Here is a 24910-nt window from a genome sequence, read left to right on the forward strand (position 1 = left end):
TGGTTTTTCAAGTTCACTTACAACTACCACATGGGTGTATGTTTTAAAGACTTGGTGAAATGCCACAGGTAGCTGCTCATCTCAGATTCTCTGTGTTGGCTCAGATAAAACAGACTGTCTGCACTAGAAGACTGGCTGTATCTCCTCTACGCTCCCCTGCCTCCAGAGCCCGCTCCTTCTCCACCCTCACCCTGCAGTGGTGGAATGACCTTCCTACAGATGTCAGGACTGCCCAGTCCCTGACCACCTTCCGGTGCCTCCTCAAGACTCACCTCTTCAGACAGCATCTGTAGAACTCCTCTTTTCCCTCTGGACACTTTATCACTCTTCCTTAATGTGCTTTACTTACTGTAAAGTGCTTTAAGCACTTTAATGTGCTTTAATGTGCTTTATCTGGGCTTTGCCTCTTGTAGATTTTATGTAAACTTTCCTTACTGTTGGAGTAAAAACACCAATCACATTCCGAGACATTGTTTTTTTTGTTTAGAGATCTAATTGATAGGATTTTGAATAGTGTTTTTAGAGCAACAGTCTTTGCCAGCCCAGCCAAGCTTGAGCACAGAACCAGTATGGAGAAATGATGCAAGACACCTCGACTCTGTGACCATTTCAGCTTCCCGGCGCATTGTCTCACCACCTCTTCCCTTTGGAGAGCTGCCAGTTCAAACAGATCTCTGAAGATGGACGTGTGTGTCTGCGGTGTGTATTCTGTAGAGCACAGCCCAGCGTTTTGTTTTTCAGTGGTTACAGGGGTAAAGTGCAGCAGTTACATAGTAACAGAAGTAGCTAACCTTCAATCAGTTGTGAGACAGTCTACTGGCCAAGCTGGCAACTTATCAGCATTACAGGTCATTACTCTTAGGAGAGGAAATGTGGAGTTAATCAGTCAGTGTGTGAATCTGATTTATACAGAGGTCCTTTGTGATTTCTGATACAGGTCTGTGATGACTCCTGGAAATATCTGGGAACGAGTGGAAATAATGTGCTTCGTGTTAATGGCTTGATGCCACTCTCAGACCCATGACATTCAAGGGAAACTGTTCAAGTCATTTTCAAGCAATGGCATGTGCATCTGTGTTTATATGAAATTTGATTACCCCCTAATCTAAATGCCTCCCTCCACTGTGGGGCGACTGAAACACCCCTCCGAAGATGGAGAGTTAAATGTCAGGGCAGCTAAACGCCATTATTAGCTAAACTTTAGTACTCGCTGTGCTTGTTTGCAGGTTCTGTATGCCGTTGTTATTGAACTGTTATGTTGACTTCCAGACCTCGGGTTAACAGTGACCCCTAGTGGTCAGTTCAGCAGCCGTCATTTACCACAGTATAGGAGTCTTGTTTACTTGGTCTGTGAAAAGCCTTCAAATGTACATGTCCTTGTATTAACGGGACGCTAATCTCCAAACACATACATCAGACCTATACATCTTTGCCCATCCTTACCTGTGAATATTAGTCACAGGTAAGGATGGGCAAATCGGCTCACATAACCACACATTTCTGAATACTATCAGCCAACAGTGTACATTTACTGGAATTGTAAAGATGATGTTTTTGAAAATATCAGCAATATAAATTGATCAAACACTATGTGCACACCGCAAGCACAGGATCGGATTGGTTTGTACGTATATTTTAATATCCATTTCCTATGAGAACCCGTCGCAGCGTCTAATGTAAAGGTCATATACATCGAATGCACGGACATCACAATCAGATGTGGACATATCTATCTATCAATTATTATTATTATTATTATTATTATTATTATTATTATTATAAATATTTTGATTATAATAAGTACACAGTCATTAACAATAAATATAAAAACGGTGTTTATGTATTCATTTACGAATGTATGCGTACTTGTTTTTATACAAAAAAAAACAAAAAAAAAACCCTGTCTCTTTAAGAACAGAGCAGGGCGGAAACAACTGCAGGTCCGTGTTCATTTAAATGACCCTTCTGTGGAGCAGCCTGACGCGAGGCTCAGAGCGCTATCCGAAGCGGCATGCAAATACATGATTTCTACTTTTCATCCAAAACTTCCTGGGGACCGTGTTTGTCGTTGGGATTTTTTTAGGTCGCACTGTTTTTATTTTATTATAATTTTTTTTTAACACAATTCAAAGATATGGATTTGCACATTTTGGATCATAGACTGAGAGTGACTAGCATCTGCAAGGACGGTTTGGTGAATTTCACCCACTCGCTGATCAAACTCATGTTTCTCCGGAACAGAACAAGGTAAATATTTGTCGTTGTGGATTTATTCAGGTCGCAGGTTAAAGTCTTGCTATTTTTATTTCCCAAATCGGACGTTTGCGAGTTCAGAAAGTAGGTTGCTACTGAGTTGCGCCTTAATAAGTATGTTACTTCAGCGCATCACTTACCAAACTGTCAGAGTGAACTGGGCCTCTAAATCATCCGCGAAGAAATTTCTAGAATACAAGAAAAACGGAAAGGCGCTGTTAATATTTGACGGACTCGGTTTTAAACGATTTACTAAGTTATTCACTTCATGGTCACGTGACAAGGGTTACAAAATGTGTGTGTGTTTTTTTAATATACCAGACATAAGTTTACTTTGCAAAGCCAGGATTGGTAGATGATGTATGGGTGTGTTCTATAGGTAGTCCTGCAAGGTGGAAGCGGTTTAGTCATCAAAGGGCTCTCTTTAATATACTTGGCTGTCTGTTGCAAAAAAATAAGCATGCACGGGCTACATTTCATATTGCACCTTGTACTGCGCTTCACATACTCTGCAAAGTGCTTTGAGGCGTTTGACATGGAATGCGCTACATGTACTTTCAATGAAACTCCTAAAGTTAATTTTTAACACATGACCTAAATAAAACTCGCGTCCGCAGAACGCATTCCCAGTAAACATTTCGGAGGCCAAAAAAAACCCCTGCTTGTGTGAATTGGACTCTAGACGCGTTTTAATTTGCGTGTCTCGCAAGTTCACAAACATTTGATATGGTAAAGTCATGTGAACTAGTTAAACTGCAGGTTTACCATGCAGCTGTCGCAGCATGGAGCGTATTAGTGTGTGCGGGAGAGAGAGAGCACAGCTAAACTGGCAGAAGTCTGATGGCTGCTTGTGTGGCAATGTTTAGCAAGTCCCTGGAAATCCTCTGTTATGTATTATTATATACAGTGTTGAATGGCCCCCTGCTGAACAGTCCTAACACCTGGCTACTACGGGGAAGCCTCGGATCCCTGTGGTATTTCAATCTGTCTTCCAGGCAGCTTAGTGCTTGTTCCAGGTCCATCCTCGGGGAGCATGGGCGACTTACTGAGCAGTGCATAGGGAGACCCACAGGGACCGAATGTGTGCAGCCCAACTACCGATTGCATGATCATTAAAAACATTCCTTTGGTGCAAATACTTGACAGTCAGTGAAAGGACCAGTCGGGTACACAGATGTTTTTGTGTGACGGCTGTGTGGAGGTGCTGCAGAGTCGTCGGAGGTGCTTCGTTACTGTGCGCCTGCAGGCAGATCAGGTAGTTCAACAACATGTTTACCGCTCCACAGCTTTGTTAGAAGCAGCCCCGTTTGTCACAGTGGTGGCATCCTCCCACGTGTCTGTGCACAGGAAGAGCACCATGGAATACTGATGACTCCAGCACTGTATCTGAGCCACCTTCACTGCAGTTCCACTAGACCCTTCCCTGCCCGCTCATCTCTCATCTCAGTGGCGTACCTACACTCTCTTTGGCTGCCTTTTTATATCATTGTTCTTACTCGGTTGTCGCTACTGTACTGTGCTGCCCGTGTGTCCTCATTACCCCCATACTGTTTGCCACTGATAACCTGTCCGATAAGAGACTTCAGCGTCTGTTGCCACCACAGTAATGCAGCACCTTATGAAACTTTGGGTTCAAGCGTACAGTACAGTGTCCCCCCTCACCTCCTGAGTTTAGTGAAGGTGACGGGGATGTGCATGGCAGATTTAGTGCATACAGTACAGTGTCCCCCCCCCTCACCTCCTGAGTTTGGAGAAGGTGACGGGGATGTGCATGGCAGATTTCGTGCATACAGTACAGTGTCCCCCCTCGCCTCCTGAGTTTAGTGAAGGTGACGGGGATGTGCATGGCAGATTTCGTGCATACAGTACAGTGTCCCCCCTCGCCTCCTGAGTTTGGTGAAGGTGACGGGGATGTGCATGGCAGATTTCGTGCATACAGTACAGTGTCCCCCCTCGCCTCCTGAGTTTGGCGAAGGTGACGGGGATATGCATGGCAGATTTCGTGCATACAGTACAGTGTCCCCCCCCCCCCTCACCTCCTGAGTTTGGAGAAGGTGACGGGGATGTGCATGGCAGATTTAGTGCATACAGTACAGTGTCCCCCCTCACCTCCTGAGTTTGGAGAAGGTGACGGGGATGTGCATGGCAGATTTAGTGCTCAGTTTGTTGCAGAACGAAAGCCAGCTGGAACGATGCAGCCTGTGATCCTGGAACAATGGGGATCTTGGTACTCGCCTGTGTGGACACAGTGTAGGAAGTGTCTCTCCCTAATGAGCCTGGGAGACCGGCGCCCTTGACCTTCCCCCTTGTTCGTTTGTGCTGAGCTGCAGATTCCCTGTCATGCTGGCTGGCTCGATCGTTCATCCATGCTTCAGGAACAAAACCAAAAAACTATTTTAGTTCTTTTAGTTAGGTGTCTGGTTACTGTATTAATTAGGTCAGGTAAAACCCCATTCAAATTCTCTTTTTTAAAATAAAAAAATGAAAACCCATTTACTGTACAGGTGGCTAGTCATCTTCACAACTCTCCCATAACTGAAGTGAGTGAGGGAGAGAGCGGGAGGCTAAAGCTTAGCAGTATCATTGATTCAAGTCACAACCACCAAGAGAGGCTGCTTTTGTAAAACAACAAGCTGAAAGAGTGTGCCTCAGCCAGCACAGAACAGAGGGAGACTATTGGGATATTATTCTCTACGCCAGAGAACGGTCTGACCCAGTTACACATGAGAAATGAACCACACAGTACTCGGGATAGGAATACAAATGAAGTAAAACGAAGGAAAATATATATATATTTTTTTTCCTACACTACCAAGTGTATCTTTTTTAATCCAAGACAAACAGGAAATCAACTCCACTAAGCTCCCTCTGACAGGAAGCCCTACTGTTAGGAAATACAGTTCCAAGTGGGGTCAGAGGGCAACAGGAAGTGGCAGGGCGGAAAGGACGAGGGCTTGCTGAGTTAGCGATTCAGAGGGAGCGATTGTTCATCTCCCTGTGAGGAAATTAAACGGGCCCTTTATGCTGAGTAAGAGCTGCAGCAGAAACACACACCCAGTAACAGCTGTGCAGTAGAAACATACCTTGCAGAAGATCCACCGAGACCTGCTGTTTTCTCCTATGGCTTTCTTTAACTGGTCTGTTCTCATTCTGCTCAGCAGCGTGGAGTTTCTATGAGGCTCTGCTGCTGGCAGCACCTCCACGATTCAGCCGTGTTGAAGGAGTGTTTTCAGTAGGACTGTTGCTCTAAGTAAATGAGCACGTAGGGATACTTGGGCCTGAAATGACCCTTTTTGTAAATCAGGCTGGGGTTTTGAATCCTCACTGAGCAGAGAGGTATAGTTCTTTATTTTAGCTCTTTGAAATCAAAGACCTTTTTAATGGAGAGTGGGCCATTTATGGATCTGCCCAAAAAAGGCTGACTGTTTAGTCAGGTGGGAATCAATAATAAGCATTGATTAGCGTCTCTTGATTGAACCTCGGCAGCAGTTTGACTTGCATGTCCTGGTTCATCAAGAACATTCCCTTTTTAAAATAGATGAGGGGCTTGAATCCCAGCTGAAAGAGGAGCCATGATCTGTACACGTGTTTATATTCTGTGGCCATACTGTAATCTGAACCTTACCAAGGCTGGTAATTACCTCCAGGGCCAACAGTCATCAAAACATGTTCTAAACAACTTGAATCCTGTTGCCCTGATTGTTTTGAATGCAATGGCTTCCGTGCCCTGACAAAATATTTCATTTAAAAAAAAAAAAAAAAAAAGCCCTGGATATTTTGCAGACTGTGAGGTGTTGACAGCAGGGTTCTCATCTGTGTCCCTGTTTCCCCTGGATCGCCCGGGTTTTGACGAAGGTGTCCCAGAAATTTAGCATGCCTTCCCCTTGACATTAAATGCTGTTGATGCACAGTACTGTACCATATCACTGCAGAGGCCCAGTCTGTACAGTATTCACAAGCTACCCCAGAGCCTGAATCCCTGTCCCCATGGTGCTGAGAGCCACAGTAAACTCTCCCTGTGTTTTTTCAGGTGTAAATTCTTCAGCCTGACTGAGACCCCAGACAATTACACAGTGGTGTTGGACGAGGAAGGATTTAAAGGTAAAATACTATTTTTTTTTTTTTTTTTTTTTTTTTTTTTTTCCTGTGTAGTTATGTAAGAATTTCCTGCTGGTTTGGCAAGGAGCATCATAAGCATCTTAAAACAGCTGATGTAATTAAAAAAACAAATGGACTGCTATTTTAAACTTACAGGCTTATTTTTGTAACCCTCATTCATTAAATTATTAATGGGACAGACACTTTGCTGTCAAATTTCAAAAGCGCGGTCCAGTCAAGTAGGGTACTTTGATATGAAATACTAAATAATTCATCTTGATTAAAAACCATATTGTGTCCAGTGTTATAAAAACAAATTTTCGATGTGCACTTACAGGAGAAGGCTTTTGAGGTCTTCAAAGCTAGTGTATGTAACCGTGCCGGTCTAATCAATAAACCGTTTTCCACTTCGTCCTCCAAGTCATTTTATTGTAGCGATGGAGTCAAACACTCGATTTCATTGGGCTAATTTGCACGTGTGATGTTAACCCCGTGTAGGCACATGCAGGAGTGTTTCAGGCTTTCACTTATCCAATACAAAACAGTTCATTTTGGGCAGGGGGGGTCCCTAAAATATTCCCCAAATTAGGAAGCTGTTCATTTCCACACTCCCAGTGTGAATCGGCTACTAATCAAACCCTTCTAAAACCTGAAGTGAAAGGAGAACGCATGTCCTCCGTCACAATGTCAATGAAGGGCTGCTCGCTGTACTCCAAGGGGGGTGGAAATATTACTGTAAAAGGAGGACCCAAAGCTAGAGAGTCTCTTCAGGCACACAGATACAGAAATAGCTGCTCGAGACCTCCATAAATCACCTTTGTGAATGACCTGTGATGCCAGCTTGTATCTCGGGTAACTGTAGATGTCACGGGGGCACGACGACTGGCAAACAGCAGTAACCAGAAAGCCTTCTGCATGATATTCAACCAGAAAACTGGCTTTTGAATAGTAATCTGCTGACACCAGGCACGGGAGTCATTGTCTATTGAATAGATTTACAGTGAAGCTGCTAAGGGTGCAGTTCTCTGTTTAGTTTCTATATAGACAGACGTCATACCTCGGTAATTGCTGTGTGAGTTTCTTTAGTGCTCAGTGCACTTGTGTTTTTCCTTTTTCAGTAAGTTTTAAGTGTGCTTTTGTGTATGATGTACCGCATTCATCTTCCCATTCATTGTTGATGGATGTTGTAAGTGAATACAGTGGTTGAGACAATGCATGCTTTCTTGTAATGTGCTCTTCGAAATGTGCACATGACGGGACACGTGGGAACATAACCCAGCTGTATAAATGGGTAATTGTATGTAAAAAATAATGTGGTATCTTGTAAATTGTAAGTCGCCCTGGATAAGGGCATCTGCTAAGAAATAAATAATATGCCCAGGAGAAAATATTGGATGCCATTTATATTACAAACCCTTCTCTTTGGTATTCTCTTGCCTGTTTTGTTTTGTTTTAAATCTGCTTTGTAGTGATTTTAAATGACAAAACCGACCTGTAAAATGTTATATAATATCTCCAAAACATTTTTCACTGCCTCCCAGCCCTTTGGCTACCAAAACTGTTGCTCAATCCTGTGCTGCAGTATTACTTTACAAAACAGCAAGCTTGCATGCGCGCACGCACACACACACTGACACGCACACGCGGTTAGAACATCAAGTCTGACGTTCATTCTGCTTTTAGAACGTAAACACAAACGTGACCCTTTGCAGAGGCTGAATGAACAGTTCCATCAGAACGCTCACAGGTCAGATCGAGTTTCCAGTGACTCTGAGCTGCCCCCAGACCTGAGTGACAGCTGAGCGGGTTTGCAGGGGAGCAGGTGGCTGCTGTGGCTCCTCTGCCTCGGCACACCGAGAGAGGCTGAGGATTGACTAGGAGGGTGCAAAACACCTGAATCTGCCAGATTGAGACGCTTCATTTAACGCAACCCTCCTGCTTTAAACCTCGCTGCCTGATATCTGTTTATGTATTTAAGACCAGCCTGCTATTTCTGTTTTACACCTCTAGAGGGTGCACGCATGCAGAACAACAGTCGGGAGCACGCTGTGACTGTTTACTCAGTGTATGGGAGAGGGGCGGTGGGTTTAAAACAGCATGGTTTTTTTGCAAAAGGAAACTAATGAAGGTGAAACTGAGCTGCAGTGGAAATGGGAGGTTGCTACTTTTGTCTTTCTAAATTACAGCGAAATACAAGCGGGCAAAGTTTAGCTGAAGAAGTGTTTAATAGTTCTGGGTGTTTGCCAGATTTCTGGATTGCTCTGTGTGAGTGTGTGTGTCTGTCTCTCTCTCTCTCTCTCTCTGTCTGTGTGTCTCTCTCTGTCTCTCTGTCTGTCAGATCCTGCCCTCATTCCCAGTCTCTCCTGCCTGTCTCTGCAGAGCTGCCCTCGTTGGAACACCTGCAGGTGGAAGGCGCCACCTGGCTGCCACTCAATGTGGTCTCCAACGGCAACGCCTCCAGCAGCTCCCAGGCCGTGGGTGTCACCAAGATCGCCAAGTCCGTCATCGCTCCGCTGGCAGAGCAGCACGTCTCGGTCTTCATGCTGTCCACCTACCAGACTGACTTCATCCTGGTTAGACCTGCATCTCTCGGTCTCTCTCACTCATGTGTATTCTCCTCTTTCTCTAGTTCTGCAGGGATGGAAATAAGCCTCCCATTACATAGCAGTGTGATCCAATCCTGGTTTTGCTATTGTATAACCCTGATAGCAGCTGTGGACACACCACACCACACCACACCACACCACACCACACCACACCACAATCCCAGATGGTTAGACATTTATAGCTCTGTTATTTGCATTTATTTTCAAAAAGTAATTTAATTTGTGATTAACAATTATTAGGAAGAGCATCAAACATATTTCTACAGTCTGCAGATATTTGGACTTTCCCTTTTTCTTTGCCGCTAGTTTTGTCTTTACAAAGCTGTTCAGTTGGACCCCCTGCTTCTCACTCTTGTTTTGTTCTTGCGGTTTACTCTGCCAAACCGACTGTTGATCAGCTCTCCACCATTTGTGTGTGTATTGTGAGATCGCCCCGCCTCCTTGTGGTCTCTCTCTCTCTCTCTCTCTCTCTCTCTCTCTCTCTTCAGGTCTTATTAGCATGCTGTGACAAACACTTTCCACAGCAGCACTATTTGCAGAAAGAAACAAAAATGATCAGCAGAAATATACAGTTCGTAGTATCTTAACGGCAAAGGATGGAGATGAGCGGAGGTAGAGGGGCATTAAGATAAAGCCCAGATCTGTTTAGTTAATTAGTTGGTGGCCTTTTAAAATTATTTTCCTGGCTCAAGCAATTAATGGTGTGTAGGAAGTGTTTCCAGAACGAGGTGCTTTGGAATTCTCTCAAAGCAAAAGCTCAGATTAGGTAGCAAGTCTCGCTAGCTGCAGATAGTTTTATAGAAAAGAAGGTTCTGTTGCGCTTTGCAAAAATCTGTGAATTTTTTTTCAATTTTATTGTTTATAAAAAATTGTAAAGGAAGATGAGATTATTGTAATTTCAAACAAGCTTGTTTCTTTTATGTTCACCTGATGGACAGCGTTCCAAAAGCATGTGCACATTTTGAGACACTGAAGTTTGTCAATGAAAACAACAATCAATTCTAGATTAATGCCACAAAACCCCAACAGTGGTGACTCTGCGAGTGTGCCGCCCCTCCGTGTATGGAGCCCCTCCTATACTGGCAGCAGGAAGGTGTATAGATGGGGAGACTGCTGAGTGACTGTGCTGTTTCCTTCAGGTCCGAGAGAAGGACCTTCCTGTGGTCATCCACACTCTGGAGGAGGAGTTCAAGATTTACCGGGAGGAAGAGGGTGAGCCCGTCCCAGTGCACAGCAAGGACATGCAGAATGGCTTCCACAAGAACGGGAAGGAAGGTGAGGAGCCCCGAGGACAAACTGAAGCAGGGCTGGAAATTAGACTTTGAGCCATGCTGGACTGAATTAAAGTGTACGGATCGCAGACTCGAGTTATAACCTGGAATCGCTCCCACTGCTGTGCAATGGACGGCAGAGCTCTGTGCCTGTCTGGATGACTGCATTCAACCCTTTAATCTTTGAAGGAGGAACAGGCAATATTTTACAATGCATCGCCTTGCTGTCGCCTCCTGGTTACTCTATAATTACTGATTGAGTGCAGTGCTTTTTATTTCCTGTTTGACTGAAGTCTTTCTTCTCAGCTGTGAAGCTGACTGTGCACCCGGTCCTGAGCCCACAAAACCAGTTCTGTGTGATGAGTCTGGACCCAGACACCCTGCCTGCAATAGCCACCACCCTCATCGACGTGCTGTTCTACTCTAACAGGTGAGTCCTGCCCGGCGCCAGTGCCAAGGGGGGGGATCAGGGGGCTGTGCCCCCCCAGTTTAGATTCCAGATGGAGATGAGAAATCTATGACAAATCATTAATAAGTAAAGTTTTAAACACAAAAATCAAACTAACATTTCTAAGATTTGTATGTTTTTTGCAGATTCTATCCAGCGATGGCACCCGTTAGCAACCCCCTTTGTAGGGTCCCTTTTCTCGCTGTATGTGACATTTTCGAATCTGCCCGATTCGAGGGCGGAGTCATATTGCGGAGCAATTTATTTGATTTGGCAGACCTGTCCCGTTTCGAGTGTGTGTTGAGTCCTCTGGTTCTTCTCCCTGTCATGACAGCTCTGTGAAGGACGAGGCCCCTCCCACTCAGGGGCTGGACTGTATCAAGTTCTTTTCCTTTTCTCTGATTGATGGCTACATCTCCATCGTCATGGATACCGAAACTCAGAGACGGTGAGTAGAGCTGCGAATACCTATTGGAAATGTTTCCTGTGCATGCAAACATCCTGGGGGGGGGGGGGGGGGGGGGGGGAAATAGAAGTGACGTAGAAGATGAGAAATAACATTAGCAAGTTTGAAGAAGCAAAACAGAAAATTGCGAAATATTTTTTTGTTCTACATTTTACAGGAAATAACTAATAGTTCACAACAAACTTCTTAAATGTGTAAACACGCCACAATTAGAACCCCCTCTAGTGGTGCATCACTAGAACTGTCTCTTCCAGGACTACTTGCAATGCACACAGCACTGTGTGCTGTAACCAGATGTTAAATAACTTGTTGCAGGCGGCAGATGCTGCTGGAAATTCTAAGCTGTGCCCTTGTATCGCGTGCAGGTTTCCAACCAATCTCTTGTTTACCAGTTCCTCTGGTGAGCTCTGGAGAATGGTGCGCATTGGAGGGCAGCCACTAGGCTTCGGTGAGTGCAACTTCTCTGGGACGTCCTGGTAACATATCTTCACTTATGTCTTATCAGCCATTATAGGTATGAAATGTACAGATCCCAATAATTTCAAGATCTCTGTGAACAATGTCAAGCAGCTGATTTTGATCTGTTACAAGGGTCTGCAGGTCATGCAACTTGCAGTTCATCGTCTGTGCTGTTGTGGTCTGTGTCTTGATTACTGCTCATTTGAATCTGATGACATTTTGCATGGGTGATTTCATATGCCGCAGACATGCTGTGGGAGTGTTGTGTCATTAACTTGCTTCTCTTCCCTTCCCCTCGCTGTGCTCAGACGAGTGTGGGATTGTTGCTCAGATCTCCCAGCCGCTGGCAGAGGCAGACATTTCTGCCTATTACATCAGCACCTTTAGCTTCGACCACGCATTGGTAAGATTGTCTCTTCACTCCTTTCTGTCACTGCCACTGTGATATTGTTATACTGTGATCGGTATTGAAATCCAGGTCGCTTTAATTAAAACCTGGTGTTATTTCTAAAACGACAGTTTAGTTAAAGAATAATTAATCGTCCTAGACTGGCAGGCTAGGCTACACAGGAAAACACAATTGGAAAACTAAATTAGTAGTAAAACCAGTTTTGTGAGTAACGCAGGAGGACTGTTGATAACATTTCTATTGTGAAGTAGTCTTTTGATGTGTGTGTTCAGTTTTATGGCACTAGATGGCAGTGTAGCTCACATATTGAACACCAAAGCTGTGTCTGGATTGCAGTCAGCCCACATCGCCTCTTTGGGTCAGAACTGTTTCTCTATGTGTGATGTAAGATCAGAAGAATGTTTCTTGTGTCACTGACTAAGCACACCAGCCAAACCAGTGACGTGTGTGTAATCATCACTGTGCAATACTGCATTTATTGTAAAACCATGTTTTGTAACGTACAGTTTTACATGGCATGGCAATCTGGGTATTTTTGCCACCAGTCATGTGCCTCCTTGTCCCATGAGGTTCTCCAGTGCTGCAGATCTGGAGTCCTGCAGGAACCGTGAATAGACAGAGTTAGAAATGGATGGAATAGCCGAGCAGGTGAAGGTTCGCCAGTGCTGTAGATCTGGAGTCCTGCAGGAACCGTGAATAGACAGAGTTAGAAATGGATGGAATAGCCGAGCAGGTGAAGGTTCTCCAGCGCTGTAGATCTGGAGTCCTGCAGGAACCGTGAATAGACAGAGTTAGAAATGGATGGAATAGCCGAGCAGGTGAAGTAGTACAGCTGTGTCCAAAAGTTTTGCATCCCCCCCCCCCCCATAGAATGAACTCATTTTGCTTCATAAAGTCGAATGAAACCTGCTGAAATAATGTTATGTTAACATATTGAATTACATGCCGCTTTGTATTCTCCATATACTTCATGAAAAAAACTGACCCACTGAAAAATGTGACATTACAAAATCGAACATGAAATACTGTACTATTAGGTAGACTTTTGTGATATAATTTGTATTACATGATGTTCAATTAAGAGATCTCAATTCTGTTCATTTATCATCTCAATCCAGAAATTCTAGGTGATGCAAAACTTTTGGCCATCGCTGTAGGATCTAAAACACTGGGAACATATATATATATATATATATATATATATATATATATATATAATATAACAAAAAAAAGTCTGCTTTGAAATGTGTTCCCCCAGTAAGGGCGACTGGTGTGCTAACGAGACGAGCCTTGATGGGCTGAATATCCTCATTCCCATACATATTGTAGTAGAACCACTACTCTCTAGGACACCGCCTGTCTAACAGCTCAATTGCATAAAACACTCTTTTTTTTTTTTTTGAAGTGTTTAGCATTCTAATGATTATTGGAATTAGGAGTAGCTCAGTTGCATCCTGTTGCACTGTCACCATTTTCCACAGCCCAGCCCCTCATATTTTTATCTTTCATCCTTTCCACGCCCCTGTCTTCTTCTTAATTTGCTTTTTCTAAGGAGATAAACATCTGTTCATTTTGCAACAACAGCACACTTCGAAGTAACGCAGGTCTCCTCGCTTCTGAAAATGAAATGTTTTTTTTAAAGAAAAGTAGGAGGCATTAAAGAGTGGTATTGAAAATACAGCCCCTTGCATCTCTTAAAATGCACCAAACGCACACACGTCCGTTTTTCAACCTGTTCCCTGAGCTCACGCTCTGCTTTGCCCCCTGGCAGGTTCCTGAGGAGGATATTGGCAGTGTGATCGCCATGCTGCAGCAGCAGAGACTGGAGGTTGTGAGCTGACCAGTTCCCTCACACAGTGAGCGAGACTGAGAGAGCGAGACTGAGAGAGCGCCTCCTGGGGGGCTGGGGGTTGCACGGCAGAGCTAAGATAATTATTAACCTTTTGCCGCAGCAAGCCTTCAGCCCTGCCTTGGAGGAGGAGAGAACACTAACGTGGTCAACCCTTTCCACGTTGAAAGGTGGTCACAAGCCTTTTTGCATTGGGTCACTGGTGTGGTCTTCCTTTCTTTTAATGAGATGGAAATTTGGATCTGGTTACATCGTGGGGATGCACTGGGCAGGATGTTTAATGGCAGGATGTAAATATCAGCAATGAACCAAAAAAAAAAAAAAAAGCCTCCGTGCTTTAATCCAACCCCAGAAGTGGGATCTGGTGCTGTGTGTGTTTTATTGGTGCTGAAATAAGGAGGAACCCAGAAATTCCAGCTGCGCAGATAAGCAGAGCCCGCATGGAAACGGGGAGAGAGCTTCCTTTCCACTGGGCTGCCCCAGAGAATCTGGAAAAAGAAATAGAGACTAGAGGAAACCGTGTGAAGTTGACAAACATTTCTCTGAAAGCTGCCTTGAGTTCAGGATGGCGAGTTTAAAGTTCTGGTCGGAATATCACAGATCGACGCACTTTATTTTGACCCTAAGCAGTAGCTGGTTTCTGAATTGCCACTTTTTTTTCCTCCCACAGCTAATGGTGGCAAACCTTGTTTCCCCACAGCTGGCAGGGGTTATGCGAATCAGTTTTTTTTACTAATTTTTATACTTTATCGTGGTCTTGTGGGCCACGTTTTATTGTGCCTACTTGATTGTATTTACAATGACACTTGATTTGAAATGTATTCTTCTGAAGTCTCACTATGCTGACCACAGATATTCACATGTTTTTGCTTCTCTAGCCATGGCCCGAACTCCACGCTTAAGGAGTTCCTATTGAGGTTGTATTGCTTAAACTTAGTGACTAATACTGACCCATGGCAAGCATTATTTGAATTTTGTAACTATATAGATAGTGTAGTATTTGTAATTTTGAGATTCAGTTCAGAAGTCGAAATTCTCAGTCTTCCATCAGCAGTTCTGAGGAGCAGTGGTCCACATTGAGACTCCCCTGAAGGATCCTAACTGCACTGAAAAGCCTGGTCGATGTGTGGGTACAACATTGGAATGGGTCGTTTGTTAGAAGCTGCTCTCTGTATGAAAGTTTCACTTGTGCTGTTTTGTTGGTTGGTGAGTTTCTGCTGAACAGCACAGCAATATCTACCCAGTGTGCTTTAGGGTTTCAGATCCACTGCAGAGGTGTCATATTTGTTTCTGTTTGTATAATTGCAGATTTTTGTACAATAACAAAACAAAAGTATTATGTACAACGTTTGTAAAGATGCTGCTTTGTTCATTAAAGAATGTTGAATTTATTACGAAGTTCTCCATTTAATATTTTGTTTGTCTAAATTATGAATCCCTGAAGTGTGTCTGATTTTGATGGACTCTGGTAAACTTGAAAACTGTACGCTCCGTGATACACTTGCCTTGGGATGAATCTGTGAGCAGGTGCCATTAAGCTCAATGGTGCCCTCTAGTGAGTGCTGAGTGAAGTACTTCTTACCTGTGTGTGCAACAGGTTTATTGGTAGGGCTGGATGTAATGTTAAACTACTAAAATAATCCTTGCTATATTTGTTGTGTGTGTGGCATCATTTATGTAATTTGATAGGCAATTGCACATTTCTTGAAAAATCACATTGAGAGGACAGTTAGTAAAACTCAAAGTAAATGTATAGATACGACCTATAAAAAAAGGTTTTAGCTAGAGCCTCTTTCAGTGTAAGCAGACTCATATTTTTTATAGACTACATTGGCTTGTTATTCAAAACCATAATGAGCAGTGCTTGACACTGCTGTCTTGCACCGGAAACAGTTATTGGAGCTGGAAGCTACAGTATATGTCTTAACCATACTCAACACACGTATGGGGGGGAAAACAAGCCCAAAATTGACTGTTCAGGGATGTACATAAGGCTCCCATTGCATAGCAGTCTGTTCCATTCCTGATTGAACTATGAGTTTTAATAGGACACACCTGAGCTTGTTACCTCTACACTGTGGCTAATCAAGCTTGTATTAAAACCTGGGATTGTTGAAACTGCTACGCAACAGGAGTCTTATTTCCATCCCTGCTGTTTAATGACAGTCGGCAAGGGCATATCAAATAAAGAAGTCGTTTTGTTCCACATGAAATAAAGCTTTTCCATAAATACGTGGGGTCCTTTAAATGAACCTTCGTAGTGGTTTCTCTTATCTTTTTGTAAGGTTTTTTTTGTTTTTCCTTTTGAAAAAGGAACGCAAGTCAAAGCTGATAGATCAGGAGCGTGGTGACTCATCGCATGCAGTGGAACACATGGATGTGCATTAGCAAATGAAGTGATAAAAGAACGTTCATAAAATGGATAGAGTTCCATTGAGCAGCAACTGTCGTCAAAGGAGCCTCTTGCGCCTGCTTCCTGTTGATTAAGCGGGTCTGCGAGCACCACCAGCGTGGTGTGTGGCCTTTTTCCCCCCCTCCTGTCTGTATATTGAAAAAGCTATTTCAGTTTTTCTGAGAGTCGGACGTTTAAGTCATGTCGGGTGACGTTAGTCTCCAAACATTGCTGCTTCATGTTTCCACTGGAAGCTTTAACCCATTAAATGCCATTGTCCTCATTTGAGTTCTCTAACTATTTGGTAGTAATAAATTACTCGCATTTTGTTTACCACAAAAGTTCAGTTTAAATGTAACTATTCATTCTGCAAATATGCTTTTATGACGCCTCACTATAAAATAAGAAACTGAAATCTAAAAATGATACATTTCTTGGTGTTTTTCTACCACAGTGATGATAAAGCTCAATTTTCTAGGTGTTGAGCTTCATACCCTACGTGAAATTTCACTGGTCTGATAACTTGACTGTCCTTGAAATAGGACGCTGTGTTCTAAATATACCTGTCCCTTTACACTTCGGAAAGACTGGAACACTTTTAGAATGGTAACATTTTTATTTAGAATGGATCAAATTAATGTAATTTGGTACTTATTGAGTTAAGTACAGAACCCAGGGCATCATTAAGCCTTGATAAGCAGAGCAGCGGGCGTGTCTGTAAAGTAACTATAGACCCAGGAACGTGAAGGCGTCTGATGGGAAGCAATAGCCAATGTCTGTGTTCTACATGCTGGTGAAAGTTACATTAAACTATGGTTCTTGAATCTTTAAAAGGTCGTGCCACGTCTCGTTGAGGTGCTCCGGTCCCCAAGGCGGTTTGAAATTCCTACTCGCGTTCTCTAGTGCTTCGGAAACCATTAAAATACCTGTGCATGCATTAGACAAGGGACGGAAATGAGATCAGGAAAAAATGACTGTTTGAAGGTGTAGGTTACTTCCCTCATATTTCAGTTATTTTCCTCCCTTTTTAATTACTTGAGGTATCATTTCCGTCTGTTTCTTTCTTAATCTAGTGTGGCGGTCATTGACCCATTTTCATGAGGACAGTGCCCCAATTCCTAATTCCGTCTGACTAAACGCCCTTCATGAGAAAGCGTGTTCGGGTCTGCTAGTTCCTGCCAGCTTCCTGATTGTCACAGCATAGGAAATGGCATGTAAGCAGCAGATACTGAAGCTTCGTCTCTGAACGGCAGGGCTGGCTTAGCTTTCTTTTTACTGTCGCTCTGAACTGATTTCAATGAAAAGAGTCTCATGCTTTTCCTGTGAAAGGGACGGTTTCTTTCATTTTAATTTATAATAGACTTATCTGGGAGACCTCAAGTTTGTCGAAGCGGTCTGGATTGGTGATAATGGGTTAGCCTGGTGAGTTCTAGGAACCACAAGACTGCGTCTGAACTCTGAGCAGCCTGTCTGAAGCAACATTCGCTGGCTTCTCTGGAAAGTACCATGAACTGCGGGCAATGCCACGGCATTTGCATTCTCAGGTAAACCGTCAGCACCTTGGTTCGTACTTGTGGCTATTTGAATTCCCCTAATGAAATCCTCTCGGCAGGTGTGCTGCTCTCTGCAGTGTCAGCTGCTTTTCAAAAGTTTGGAACAGTAAGCAGCTGAACAAAATACCCCTGAAATAAAGTAGGCTATCATGATCTGTGTGAAAGAGCAGAGTCACGGCACAGTGGTGCAGTGTGAAGCCAAGGGTAGTTAGCTGTTTTGTTAGTTAGCCCTCTTCACATAGCAAAGTTACACCCCAAACCAGTTAGACAAGGTTTGTTGCAAAACGTCGGTGCAACAGTATGTCCAGATTGAACACAAACCCCAGAGCTCTCATCCTGAACACCTTTGCCAACTTCTCTGAACTGTTTGCACAAAACCACTGTGAAGACACCTTGTGGAATCGTAAGCCAGTCCAGGGGTAATTATCTTAAAAGCTGATCTCACTGTTCAGTACGGGGCTGGGAGTTTGAACCTTGAGCCTTGTACGAGCGATGGCTGTTGATGGAGTGGTTTTTGCTGCTTAGTTATCACTGTACTAGTACAGATACGATCTGTCCATTGCTGCAGCACATCGCATCCAACATCCTGTCAAGTCATCTTACTGTCGGGTAAAAAAATCTCTCTTGACATTTTCAAATGTTACCACAATGTTTGGCATCAGTCTGTAGTTTCCAAGAACAATTCTGTCTGACAAAGTGCTTCTGGTTCATTGTATTTAGTACATTGTTACAGACAGCTGTTGGGGCCCAAAGAATACCACAGAGTGGCCCCTATGTCCATTGTGTTATGAATAATTACACGAAGCAGAGATGCATTTCTTTGGAGTTTGTATTCATCCGTCACATCTATATACAATCAAAGGATCAGCAAAGGGTTCAAACAAAAGCATGGGAAGGTAAGGATGTGTTTTTATTTCATATTAAAAGTTGCAAAAATGCTGTTAGTTTAGCGTAACAAACAATGGCTTTTTTTTTTTTAAACTGTAATAACTGTTATAAAAGTTATACTACGAAAACCTACAAAAACGTCACTATTTGTGACCAGCGGAATCTAATCGTGTTGGGATTCTTTAGATATTTTTACTGTGCCAAAATCATATCCTCAGTCATAGCATATCTAGGAAAGGTGGACAAACTCAACTAAACCGAGCCACTCCTTCTCATCCTCACTCGTCACCTCCTACCACAGACCAGTAAGACCTCACTGTGTTGCTTTCGTCACTATCAATTTCTCCCTCTGAGAAACAGGAACCTCTTTAGGGATGCCACTGCTATTTTTAGAAACTGACTGAGCAATAAAAGACTTGAGACAAACCCATCACAGCACAATAGTAGCATGTGCTCGGGGAAAGAAGTCTTTTCAGCCCCTTTGAACTGCCTTCCAGTGAGGAGTGAGACTATCTCAAGTGCTTCCATTCAGGAGTGAGACTATCTCAAGTGCTTCCATTCAGGAGTGAGGCTATCTCAAGTGCTTCCACTGAGTTAAACGCACTCCAAACACCCCTTGGAAAATAACCAAACCAGAAAAAAACAACTGACATTTAATGCTGGCGCTGGTACGTAGTAGTCCTAAATGGGCTTTAAAAAAATAAATATCTATATATTAGACTGTTGTTTGGTGTTTTGTCCCTGTACTCATGTCAATTTGGAGTAAATAGCTTTGACCGTTGAGCCCTGTGTCTGAATGAGTAAGGCCTACATATTCACAGGCCCTGATGTGTCCCATCAACCCAGCTTGCCTGCTGAAGGGCAGTGCCTCCACACACAGTGCACTGGTGTTGGTTTAGAGAGCTCTAAAGGAAGTGATGCCTTTCTGAGCCACCTACACCACCAGTGCCTGGTTTTTACTCTGAGGCTGCCACAGCAAAACTTCTAGATAAGGAGAAACACCCTTGTGCAGCGGTGTCCAGTCACGATCCTGGAGAGCATGCCACTCCAGGTTTAACAGGGATAGAATGAACTAATGCAGGGACTGGATGGAGGTTCAATTAAACAATTTAGAACAGGGTTGAAACAAAGACCAGGAGTGGAAGAGCCAGCTTTGGCCAGCCCTGCCTAAATGTACACTGCATGCAGTATATGAACAGGGTAATGAATGCAAAGATGTGTTTGAGACTGACAAACTCTCCCCAAAGGGGAACCCCCGTCCCCATGAAACTCACTCAACAGGAAAACCAGATGATCATTCTTGTCTATGACCTCAGGCTGTAACCAAGTGCAACGTTTCCCATCTGTCTGGTTTTGAAATAAAAAAGGGCGAAACTGCTCTCTCTTCCTCTAAACACTTTTACAGCTGTCTCACCAAACACTTGCAGTAAGTACGTGACAGAGGTCATAAGGTGGACTCCTGACATTTGTAGTTAGTAACATCAGCACATTAACTAGTCATTATATTCATATGAGGTACAACATTATTTAATTATAAACCCTATCAGAAATAGGGGGCTGTGTGGTCCAGTGGTTAAAGAAAAGGGCTTGTAACCAGGAGGTCCCAGGTTCAAATCCCACCTCAGCCACTGACTCATTGTGTGACCCTGAGCAAGTCACTTAACCTCCATGTGCTCCATCTTTCGGGTGAGACGTAGTTGTAAGTGACTCTGCAGCTGATGCATAGTTCACACACCCTAGTCTCTGTAAGTTGCGTTGGATAAAGGCATCTGCTAAATAAACAAATAATAATACAAAGTCATTGTTCCTGAATCTTATTGGATTTCCTATAGTACAGAACAGTGTAGCAGTTTGTCCCCATTTGTCCTTAAGGAGTGTGTTACATTTTAAAAATGCCACCTAACTTTGTGTATCTTGTAAACGGAGATGCATGGCTCCCCTTTACAAGCTGGTCCTTTATACTGTGGAGCCACTTATTGACAGTGGCTCCAATGTGGCATCCTACTGGCACTTTCAGTGTTATCATAAGATGGAACACAAGTACAATGGACTATGGATCCCAGCTACAGCTTTATAAGGGGCAGCACTCTAGAATAGAACCCGGAGAAACCGTGTCTTATAACCTCCCAAGGCTAAGTCAGATTATAACTAGTGTAGAAAATATTGTGGTAAACAGTGATGTGAGTTATCTATTCATCTGCAGTGTCACTAAAGAAAATGCCCAAAATACTTAACTCCAAGTCATCAGAATATCTTGCAAAACTGCTTAAAACCAGTCATAACCTGACTCTATCAAGGTCATCGATAACGGTATTCTGTCAAACAGGCAAAAACCTACGCAGTGTGCATGCCTGTGGCAAGGCAAAGTTTGTGCATATACAGAACTAAATATTTTATTTTGATGCGCATTTGTGTGTTGAGTAGGGCTAGTGTTAAAAGCCCATCACTGAGGGATACAAATGGTGTTGCTGCAACTCCAATTAAGACAAGCCTCCCATTTAAAGCAATGCATTTTCAGGTTCATGGCTGACCTGCCCAATCGGAGAGTGGATGTGCCCAGTCAAAGAAGGCAGCTTGATCCCAGGATAGCCGCCCGTAGGTGGTGAACTCCAGGGTGACTCCCCAGCGTTATAAAATGCTCCAATGAAATTCAGACGGGGTGCGGTGTGCGTTGATCAAATCGTTGGCGACACTAAAATAATGGCCGCAAATTCATAATGCTTTCCAACTGAATGATCAACATCATTTGTTACAAAGGAACATGGAATGCATACAGGTAATTAAATCTCCTTTATTAAAAAATGTTTAAGTCCAAAGTCTGTGTCACATAATAATGATATCTTGTTTTAGATTTCAAACTCCTTGTCAGTGACATCTACGACAGTATATGACAGAGAATAACTTCTCTGTAGCCTTCAACTACAGTGCACAGATATTTGTGAAATAAGCAGTTGTTTGCTGATTTCTAAGAACTTTTGCCCTATAAGGAGGTAGCCCCAGCGTCACTTCCTCGTGCTGATTTTATCTCATTGCGGTCGCCTGGTTTTGTCAGCCTTCCTCAAAAGTACCTTGTCACTCTCCCCACTGATCTTAATAACTGTTGCACAGTGCGCTCAACACTACACACAGACACGCGCGCTCACGGACAACACAGCTCCCGGTTCCTTCGTTCCTTCTGCTAGCATGGTCCTCCTCTTGCATGTGATACCAGCCACATCAGGTAATTGTTCTTAATAACTTTCATTTTTGATCGTTATCAATGACCCACAATGTCATTGATAATGAGTGAGCCCTGCTGATTGATTCAGCGACGAGAGTGAGTGTATGGCAGTAGACCCTGTGTCATACAGAGGGCTCCTTGTGCTTCATTGCTGCTCCTCTCTCTGGGATGTGAGAGCCATGCTGGATGTGCGCCATGTGCTTCTTTGAAATTGAAACATGCTGTTATTCTCAAGGGGGTTTGGATAACCAGAGGAGACTTGGTCATGGGTGGTCCATGATTTGTCAATGGCATAATGATTACTAGAAACTAAAAGACCACCCTTGTATATCCATGGGGTCTTCACAATAAGAAGTTGTCTGTGGACTAGCATGGCTCAGCAGCACTTATAACCATGGCTTAGGGCCACTCAGACCCTCCATTGACTAACTATGTATGTCTATTGTCAGGTAGGCAGGGGGCTGTAGTACCCTGTTCCTTTCTGATGATGTTCAATAGAAGCCCTGGGAGATCCTGTCCTCCTGAGGAAACTGAAATATTTTACCACCACTGTGTAGTTTATTCTACGACTGTAGGAAGTGTGACTAATTTGTCATAGGATCTTGTCTGTTAATTTGTCTGGGCGCCAGTAATAATCCTAGTCTGTTATTGTTACCCTAAACATTCTTCCTGTTAACTAATGAGCATGAATTACTTAACACACCAGAAATTGCTATTGCTCTGAAGCCAGGACTAGGTCTTGTTTTTATGTGGGTACAAAGCATGCAGCTATAATGGTACGTCTCCAAAGCTATTACTCAATTACACACATACAAAACTGAGACGTAACTAGTTTTCTTTTTGAAATGGCTAGTTTTTAATCAACTCCTTTGTATCTCTCTTTCAGCTCTGATGTACATACTTCTCATGTCCCATGTTGCAAGACTAAGCACAGCCAAGCTGTGTGGAACCGCTGCTGTCATACAGAGCAGGAAATTAGCCAACTTCTTGCAGAATCAATCCGAGGATCTCCTGAAAACCTACGTAAGCACTTTAAAAACTAGCATCTGCTTGGGTCTGTCACATTGTGTAACTGATTAGCACACCTCAGTCATGAGAGACTAATATTTATCCAGTTTATCGCAATGACTCTCATGCTTATGAAGTAGTAAACGTACAGTACAGCTTTGAACATTTGAAGCAATCAACACTTTTAAACCGGTTAGCTACCACTGTCAAGGTATAGGTGTGGAAGGGAGTGCCAACATTGCACTGTTAGCATCCATCAAACACTAAAACATTTAGCATGTTTTATTTTTTATTTGTTTTATTTCCAGCTGTCCAAGCAAGGAGAGGGGTTCCCCCAAACGACCTCTTTATGCAAGGAACCGGTGGAGGGCTTCCCAGAAGGCCAGGTCACAGACATGAAGCCTAACGAAATGCTCCGTAGCATCTACGTCACCCTCAGACACCTGGATGGGCATTTTCAAAACCTGCGCCGGCAGCAGCTCGATCTGGTGTCTCCCCCGTCTGACCTTCTGCACAAAAAGCTGACGGACACCCACAACCGCATCCAGGACCTCGCTGGCAACATAAAATGCCTGCTGGAAGAAGTTCCTCCAGAGATCTCCATCACCAGCTCTTCATCCGGAAGGGGCGTCTTTAGGCAGAAGATGGTCGGCTGCACGGTCTTAAGAAAATATTCTGAATTCCTCAAGCAGGTGGTGAGCGGATTAAACCATGTTATCTCCAGAAGATCCGCAACAAGAGGACAGGGGATTCAGACGATACTGAAGAAAGTGTTGAGGTTAGGTTGAAGGCTCTAGTGTCTCCTCGCCATTATGAGGTTCCCTGTTAACCCTCATCGTTGGACCAAAGCAAACTGGACAGAAATGACTGCCTTATTAGCACTGTTAGCAACATAAGTTTATTTATGTAACGTAATTTATGTATTTATTTTGAAATATTTATATAGTGTATGATTCTGGCCAAGTATAGGAGTGTGTAAACCAGTGAGTCAAATGCACTGATTTGATGGCATAGCTGTTTCTCAACGTCAAGCGATAAGCATAGCAAGAATCAATTTAAAATAACAAGATGGTGCCGAATGCCAGTTCAGCTTGCCACACTTAGCAGTTACAGCAATGTTCCGGATGTGTTTTGAATTGCAGATGGTCCATGAATGTGCTGATGTAAATCACTGTACTGAATGTAAGGATGGGGGACTTCAGTTTTAGGTCACCCATTTCTAAAATATCAGCCATATTGGCTGAGAGAGACTTTGTTCTGCGGCTTACGTACTGTATTACACATGCCTTTTCTTTTGAGCACCCTGCTCCAGGTACTAATAGCTATACTTTATAGTTTGAACCCAGGCCACAGTGTGTATTAGCCAGTAGGGCTCTATGACCACTGCAAGTTTAATTTCCATTGCTGTTACTGCACCGGTACATGAATGTCATTTTTTATGTTTCTATTTAAATCGTATGTTATTTATGTATATTTTTGTACTCCACTTCTTTTATTTATTTGTAATAAATAATATATATTTTCGTTTTGATACATGTTTCTGTTTTCAGTGCTTAATCCCTTGTAAAGAATGGCAACAGCATGGCTGACAGTCCGTATGACTCAATGGTACTCATGTAGGAAAGTATTAATGCTAAAGTGCTATGGCTTCTTTTTAACCAGAACTTCAGTGATCTAACAGTTCTTATATTTCCTCATATGAATGAGCATTTTCTAGTTCCTATTATTGCTATTTGTTTATTTGGCAGACGCGTTTATCCGAGGCGACTTACAGAGACTAGGGTGTGTGAACTATGCATCAGCTGCAGAGTCACTTACAACTACGTCTCACCCGAAAGACGGAGCACAAGGAGGTGAAGTGACTTGCTCAGGGTCACACAATGAGTCAGTGGCTGAGCTGGGATTTGAACCGGGGACCTCCTGGTTACAAGCCCATTTCTTTAACCACTGGACCACACAATACAAGATAACAGTGCAAAAACAGTATTTA

The 24910-nt window shown here is 43.3% G+C and overlaps 2 protein-coding genes across 4 annotated transcripts in view; both read left to right on the plus strand.

Moving 5' to 3' along the window:
* The window catches only part of LOC131739365 (protein NipSnap homolog 1-like), a 6963-nt gene extending 6503 nt beyond the window's left edge, over positions 1-460 (plus strand). For both annotated transcript variants that reach the window (XM_059032903.1, XM_059032904.1), the window contains exon 10: positions 1-460. This exon is cut by the window's left edge and continues 919 nt beyond it. The gene's annotated coding sequence lies outside the window, so the exon portion shown is untranslated.
* A 1490-nt stretch (positions 461-1950) lies between these two features.
* LOC117428475 (cytosolic arginine sensor for mTORC1 subunit 1) lies at positions 1951-24453 on the plus strand. Of its 2 annotated transcripts, XM_059032905.1 has the most exons (11): positions 1951-2247; positions 6284-6354; positions 8731-8924; positions 10097-10232; positions 10535-10658; positions 11011-11124; positions 11508-11590; positions 11910-12004; positions 13782-21912; positions 22799-22935; positions 23229-24453. In XM_059032905.1, the coding sequence occupies exons 1-9, from the start codon at positions 2135-2137 to the stop codon at positions 13848-13850; spliced, it is 999 nt and encodes a 332-aa protein (XP_058888888.1). In that variant the 5' UTR covers positions 1951-2134; the 3' UTR covers positions 13851-21912; positions 22799-22935; positions 23229-24453. The 2 variants fall into 2 exon arrangements, with proteins under 2 accessions (XP_058888888.1, XP_034781204.2); XM_034925313.2 differs by having other exon boundaries at positions 13782-22935.
* The last annotated feature ends 457 nt before the right edge of the window (positions 24454-24910 follow it).

Source organism: Acipenser ruthenus, chromosome 11 (assembly GCF_902713425.1).
Source record: "Acipenser ruthenus chromosome 11, fAciRut3.2 maternal haplotype, whole genome shotgun sequence".
In the NCBI taxonomy this organism is placed as follows: Eukaryota; Metazoa; Chordata; class Actinopteri; order Acipenseriformes; family Acipenseridae; genus Acipenser; species Acipenser ruthenus.